Source organism: Engraulis encrasicolus, chromosome 19 (genome assembly GCF_034702125.1).
Source record: "Engraulis encrasicolus isolate BLACKSEA-1 chromosome 19, IST_EnEncr_1.0, whole genome shotgun sequence".
NCBI lineage: Eukaryota > Metazoa > Chordata > Actinopteri > Clupeiformes > Engraulidae > Engraulis > Engraulis encrasicolus.
The window spans coordinates 8,202,519-8,210,018 of NC_085875.1; the positions used below are offsets into that span (position 1 = coordinate 8,202,519).

Genomic DNA, 7,500 nt, shown 5'->3' on the forward strand with positions numbered 1-7,500 from the left:
TGTTAATCTTTTACCTGACATGTTTCGACGGTCGTTACTGTCCATGGTCTTCAAACGTTAGGGTTAGGTCTTAGAGGGACATAAGACGTAAGTACCGACACCGTCGAATTAGTGAGTCCCGAGTGTATCAGCAGTGTTCTGTCAGCACCCCCTCCCAGCCCCTGCAGACGTTTGGATAACCATAGCAGCAGTGGGGCAATTCAAGTGAATAGGCAGCGTGAAAATTAATCTATTATTTTCGTGAAGACTTTACGAAAGGCGGGGATTAACGTGAATGCACCACGAAAATTAATATATTATTTTCGTGAAGACTTTACGAAAGGCGTGAGATAGGGCTCAGTCTAATGTAATGCAATATAATTCACCTAGCTGTGGACCCTTCCCTTATTGCCATACCAGTTTATGTCTAATGCTGCACCAGTGAGTCAAACAGCGATAACGAGTCTGCCAAACGTTATTTAATAGCCTGGTGTAACCATAACATCATAATAATTTTGGGAAATGTTAATGGTGTGTAAGCTTAAAGCTAACGAAGGCCAGGCTAGTTGTCTAATAGTGGGTAGCTTGCTTTTACTCACAAATCATCCATTTTTGCATGCTGCTCCTATACACTGGAATTATATCCATATCTTGGATAGTGCCTTTAAATAAAGGAAAATTAAAGTGTATACTGTATGTGTTCTATGTGTTGTGTTTTAGACAGTGTAAAGAAAAGAGTAAAAGAGAGAGATAGAGTAAAGGTCAATGTCTGTGTGAACAGGCAGGTGCATGTACCTTATGTCTCATTTTGCAAGTGTGAAACAGAGTGTTATACGTCCTGTGTCTGTCAATGACTGGAGTGTAGTTCCTACTTCCTAGTTCCTAGTTCCTAGTTCCTAGTTCCTAGCGTGAGCCGTGAGAGCGGACACAATGGGTGCATCCCAATATGTGTCCTTGCCTCCTCCACTTGTGCTTGTCTCCTCGTCCCGCCTCCTGGCCCCTCCTCCGTGGAGAAAACAATAAAGTTTCCCAGCTGTCAGCCTAGCCACAACAACTTTTGAGGGACTGTTTTTCATTCACCATAACAATTGCAAACGAGAAAAAGACTCTACAATTGAGCTTTTGCAAGATATTGAAATATAATGCTGTTGTCAGTGATGTCATCATGACGAGAAGCAAGTGGAGGAAGCAAGTGGAGGAGGCAAGGTCCCATATTGGGATGCACCCAATGACAGGACATGGGAATGGTGGCCCACTTCCTGTTGGCCACCGATGGCATTTCCTGTTTCTCCAGCCAATGGCTGCCGGCGCTCGGAGTCGGACCTTCCTCCAGTGCACTCTAAGCACAGGCATGGTTTCTTCTATTATCGTTGCTGACAGCTGTGTACAGTTTGAGAGGTTTTGTTTTTTTTCAAAATGCTGGTGGTTGGTGGCGATGGGAGATTAAATGAGTGACTTGGTAAACATGTCTTTTGTGTTGTGAATGTGAGCCCCCATTTAGCTCAGTCTGTTGCGTACAATAAATTCACTAGCTGTTGTTGTCGTCCGGTGCCTGCGTTCCGACTGACGCAACAGGGGGGTGCATTGGAGCCTATTGTAACATAGCAAGCCCCCTCTCTCTTTGCTTTGTGCAGCGAGCCATTGCTTGTTTTATTGTATTGGTTTTGTGCAAGGGTTTATCTGCATGATGGCTGTGTTTACAGGGAGCACATTTCGCCTAATGCCTTTTTCAATTGGTGCTCTTGAACGCGGGGCCCCACTAACAAGATTTAGGCAGAGGGGGTTGTCACACGCCATAGTTATATTTATACCGCCGCCGCAGTTAAGTGAGAGCGTGGATCGGATAGGATAGAGGAGTTTAGGGTTGGGGGCTGTGGGAGAGAGAGAGAGAGAGAGAGAGAGAGAGAGAGAGAGAGAGAGAGAGAGAGAGAGAGAGGGAGAGAGAGAGAGAGAGGGAGAGAGAGAAGGACTACAGTTAAGAGAGAGCATGGATAGGATAGTACAGGATGGAGGAGCATTGGGTACTGACTAGGTTAGTGTTGGGAGGAGCTGAAAGCGAGAGAGAGAGAGAGAGAGAGAGAGAGAGAGAGAGAGAGAGAGAGGGAGAGAGAGATACTGAACAGCCAGTTAAGTGAGAGTGTGGGTAGGATAGAGGAGCGTTGGATACTGTGTAGGGTAGCGTTGGGGGCTGTGGGAAAGAGCGTGAATGAGAGAGAGACATAGAGAGAGAGAGAGGTCTGAAGGAGAAGGGGGAGCGAACGAGAGGAAGGAAGACGGTGGGAGAGTGAGAGAAGTAAAGGGCGAGAGGGCAACGGAAGGAGCAGGACCGTGGGGGAGACCGAGGAAGAGGAAGGAAGGGAGTGGGAGATCCAGAGTCATTAAAGGGGTATGCCACTATTTTGGGGCTTAATACAGTTAAAATCGTTGGCTGGGGTTTATAAAGGTGGTTAAGTGTCTTATTTTTCATGTTAAGTGTTGTCTTGCTTTAAGACAAGTTAAAAGAGGGAATATGTCGCTAAGCTAGTGAAAGTCAATGGATCCGTGTAGCATTGTAGCATGCTACACGGATCCATTGACTTTCACTAGCTTAGCGACATGCTCCCTCTTTTAACTTGTCTTAAAGCAAGATAACGGCTTACATGAAAAATAAGACACTTTACCACCTTTATAAACCCTGGCCAACGATTTTAACTGTATTAAGCCCCAAAATAGTGGCATACCCCTTTAAGGGAGAGAGACAGATAGACCAAAGTAAGGAAAGAGGGATTGGGAAAAAAGAGTCACAGGTCGACAGTGAGAATGAAATTGATGCAAAATAGAAAATAAATGAGCCATACATACTATATATGAAGAGTTTATTTGCAAAACTGTGTAGCCACCGTTTTTTTATGCATGTTATTATTGAAAATGACTGTTCAGAGTTCATATCAGCTATGTGTGAATTCTTGCCATTCAGATATTTTGAGAACATACCTTTTCAACTTATATAAAATGCATTTCGCAACGCAATGGAATGCCCAATACAAAAATGTCAATTTCCCAACATTCTACAAAATGGAGATACACCGTTTTGCAAATAAACTCTTCATATATTGTGTGTACTATATATTATAGTATATATATCATCTTTACCATGCCTTCAGTAATGATCACCTCGTCCCACTGATACTACCACCTGTCCACCCCCTCACTCCGCTCCTCCCACCTCACCACCAGGCTAACAGGGAGGCCGGAATCCTACAATGTTGATTATACCTCTCCTCTCCAGCCCTCCACTCTTCCTCTCTACTGCTCAGACAGCTCCACCCCCCCCCCCCAAAGCTTACGTACCTCTCCTCTCCAGCTCTCCACCCCTCCAGATCACCTCCATCCCTCCACCGTCTCCAGGCAACCAGGGAAACTGGAAGCCTACTGTTCATTATGTTGCATAACATTACACTTACGTAGATGAAGCTTTTATCCAAAGCGACTTACAGTTATCTACAGGGTATTGGTTACAGTCCCTGGAGTAGTGTGGGGGTTAGGTGCTTTGCTCAAGGGCAATCTCAGCCATGGAGTGCCATAGAGAGAGTAAGTGTAGGATTCGAACTTGCCACTCTCTGATCTAAAGCCCATGCCGTTCACCCCTTGGCCACTGCTGCCTCATTTCCGTTTTCTCTAGCACCACACCTCACCACCCCTCGGCGCACTCCACTTTCCAGGCTGAGCAGGGCGCCTGGAAGCCTACAGCTTCCTCTCTAGGTTCAGGCCTCCACCCTCTCACCACCCCCTCCTCCAGACTACCATACCTCAGATCCCTCTTCTACTGCACCTCTCCACCCATCAGACCCGCTCCATCCCACCACCCCTCAGACTACCAGGGAGGCTGGAAGCCTATAGTCTAGTCTCTTACCTGTATGCCTCCACCCAACCAGACTATGTGAAAGCGTGAAAGCCTGAAAGCCCAACTGGGAAACTCCAACTCCCATTGTGACACAGCACGCAAGTGTTCACTGCACACTGCACACAACAAAATTGCATTTATGCCTCACCCGTGCAAGGGGGCAGCCCCCAAGTGAGGTTGGAAGTCTGCAGTCTCCTCTCTATCTGCAGGCCTCTACCCCTCACTCCTCCACCACCTCACTCCTCAGGCCCCTCTATTAATCTACCTACAGCCTCCCCTAGCTCAAGGCATCCACCCCCTCTAGTCCTCCCCCCTCCAGGCTACTAGTGAGGTTGGCATTCTACAGCCTCCTCTTTAGCTCCACTCCTCCACCCCCTCCTCCACCCCCCTCCAGGCTACCGCCAGTGAGCCTCCAGGCCCGGTGGGGTTATTAACAGCTATACTACAGTAGTTACGCTGCGGTCGTACTGAGGGGAAGACAAACGCTTCCTGTGGGCACACTGCGTCTGATCATGGGCTTTCATGACATGACAGCCTGGGAGCCTACCGTGGCGATTGCCTCTCCTCTCCATCTCCTAGCATCCTCCTCCTCCTCCTCCCCACCTCCTTCCGTTTCCAGCCCTCCACTCCTACACCCCTCCATCCGCATGATCCCAAACTCTAGCAGTGAAGCTGGCAGCCTAACGCCTCCTCTCTACTCTGCGTAGCTCCACTCCTTCACGCCTCACTCCACCACCACCACCCTCCTCTCTGCTGTGCGTAGCGGCACTCCACCACCAGCACTACCACCACCGCTGAGGCTGCAGCAGGCCCAGTGGGCTTATTAACCACCAATGCGGTAGTTGAGAGGAGAGGAGCGGAGAGGAGAGTAGGGGAGAGGGTAGCAGAGGAGAGGAGAAGAGGTAGAGGAGAGGAGAGGGAGAGAGGAGAGGAGAGGCGTGGGAGATCAGAGGAGAGGAGAGGAGAGGAGAGGAGAGGAGAGGAGAAGAGAAGAGCAGAGCTAAGGGGAGAGGAGAGGAGGGGGAGAGGAGAGGAACGCTGCCTCCTGTGGGCATACTGCGTCTGATCATGGCGATGGGCCGCCTTTGACGACATGACAGGCCCTGTGGTTTAGCCATGTATTATTAATGTCACCTATTATTTATTTATGGCCCTGTGTCTGCCACATGCTCAACGCACTAAGTGGGCTCGTCATCCGATGTGTCAGGTGTGTGTGTGTGAGCGTGCGTGCGTGCGTGTACATGTGCGCGTGCATGCGTGTGCGTGTGCGTGTGTGTGTGTGTGTGTGTGTGTGTGTGTGTGTGTGTGTGCGTGCGCTCGTGTGCGCATACGTGTGTGTGGGTGTGTGTTTGTGTGGGTGCATGTGGTGGTGAGCATTGTGTGTGTGTCTGCACTGCAGCAGTAGGTGTGTGCGTTCACGAGTGTGTGTGTGTGTGTGTGTGTGTGTGTGTGTGTGTGTGTGTGTGTGTGTGTGTGTGTGTGTGTGTGTGTGTTCTGAGTGAGTGGTTTTATTTCATTTGCATGCAAAGGCATGTATTTTGTCACAGTGGGTGGACAGCAATTGTGTTTGTGCGTGTGTGTTTGAAGGTGATGCAAAGATGTGGAGGAAAAAAAATGGGTTTTGTGTCGAAGTGTTTGTGGGTGAACATTACTCTGGTTATATGTGGTTTTGTGTGTGTGTGTGTGTCTTTGCGCACACGGGCGAGATTGTGTGTGGGTGTGTGCATGCATGCTGGGTGTGTGTGAGACGTGTTGTGTGTTCCGTGCGTGTTGCTGTAATACATGTGAGGAACCCTCGCGTGGAGTTCACCCTGTCGATACTGTATCTCTGGTTTTATACTACTATGGTTAATGCATATGATGATCCTTAGCAATGTTTGTGTGTGTGTGTGTGTGTGTGTGCGTGTATATGTGCGTGTATGTGTGTGCGTGCGTGTGTGTGTGTGTGTGTGTGTGTGTGTGTGTGCGTGCACGTGTGTGTGTACTGTACTCTAGGTGGGCAACCCTCGTGTGGAGCTGACCCTGTCCGAGCTGCAGGAGATGGCGTCACGGCAACAGCAGCAGATCGAGGCCCAGCAACAGATGCTCGTCGCCAAGGTAACGGCGGCCCTGCTCACTCACGCTCACTAATGCGCGCTTTACTCCTCTGAGTTATTCACACTACTTTTTAACCCTTTGAAGAGTACCATCACAAATATGTGATCAGAATTTTGCCAAATTGTTGAGTTCTCATTATGATGTCTTAAGGACTTTGTGAGATTTTTAACGCAGACTTCTATGGGAGCTGTAGAGTGTTCCAGTAAAATTCTAGAAGAAGTGGGAAAAAAGTCCTTACTCCTCAAAGGCTTTTATGGCTCATTTCCTCGGATAATGAGATTGTGTGCATGCACACTTTCAGGTTCCCCCCAAAATTGGGCTCGCTAATGAGCTTGCTGGTTTCCTTGATATTTGGCATCTTTTTTTCCACTATGAATTCATTTCAGTACCTTTGGGAACCTCTGTTTTGGGTACACTGTTTTTGTTTTTACTCAAACTCTAAAAATAGAGACCGCATTAGCTACTTTTCCCAAAAACTCAACTCAGGCTGCTTCAGCAGAATACATTGAGGATGCTCTCTGCATGATACGATAGCAATAGTGCAGATGACAGTGCATCACTGCATGATGCATTATGACATTTAAGCAATGTCACATGATGCATTACCTTCATTAAGATACTATGTGTGGTATGAGTGGGGTGTTTGAGTGACAGGAACAGGAGTAATATAGATGAGAATATTGCGTAGTGTATTGCACTGCAAACAGACACTCTCATTTTATCTTGTGTTTTATAATCAGAACAATGTTGAGGATTCCAAAAAATGTGAAAAATCATCCCACAGTTGACTGAATAGGTGACGAAATACAATGAACTTCACCAGCACTCTCATATACACATGACAAGAAGCAGACCATAAGTGTAAGAAGCGAATGACAGCACTCTTCAGGTTTTTTCTTGTTTATTTGCCCACAGCCTTTCTTCAGCGTGTAATGGCACTTGCAAGAAGCAGAAAAGAAAATAAAAGGTCCGCAAAACTGTTAAATGCTCCCAAATATTTAATGGCACGACGTTTCAGACTAACCGTCCTTTAGTTGCACTTTGCTGAAGGACGGTTAGTCCGAAACGTCGTGCAATTAAATATTTGGGAGCATTTAACAGTGTTGCGGACTTTTCTTTTCTTTAGAGTTATCTTATATTTGGTCCAGCACCTGTGCCACTGATGTGCGCGCATTCTTTGACTTTCTGACTTGCAAGAAGCAGCCCATTACAGATGAAATACTAGAACACAATTGATTCATCTGAATAGAAAGGGTTTCCCCAACAAAATTTGATCGTAAAAGATTTGTTGCTCAAAACCTGGAGGTCTGTGGTAAAGGCTTTGCAAAAGTTTTCATCAAAACAGAACTGACTGAGGTCTTTCAGAGATCAATAGAGTAAGGCTACCGGTAACTGAATCAGAGTTCGAATGATCACATTGAACTGATGTTCGATAAAGTGCACGGGTATGTTATATCCATATAGACAGAACATATTACAGTCCGAACATATTATATATCTTTAGTAGGCCTGCTACAATGGCTGACAGAAAAAAAATAACC

The 7,500-nt window shown here is 47.0% G+C and overlaps 1 protein-coding gene across 9 annotated transcripts in view; it reads left to right on the forward strand.

The window, feature by feature from the left end:
• Nucleotides 1–7,500, forward strand: part of ppp1r13ba (protein phosphatase 1, regulatory subunit 13Ba) — a 119,630-nt gene that overhangs the window by 74,845 nt on the left and 37,285 nt on the right. For all 9 annotated transcript variants that reach the window (XM_063183595.1, XM_063183590.1, XM_063183592.1 and 6 more), the window contains one exon: nt 5,858–5,959. In XM_063183595.1, coding sequence (XP_063039665.1) covers nt 5,858–5,959 — 102 coding nt within the window. The remainder of the gene's footprint in view (nt 1–5,857; nt 5,960–7,500) is intronic.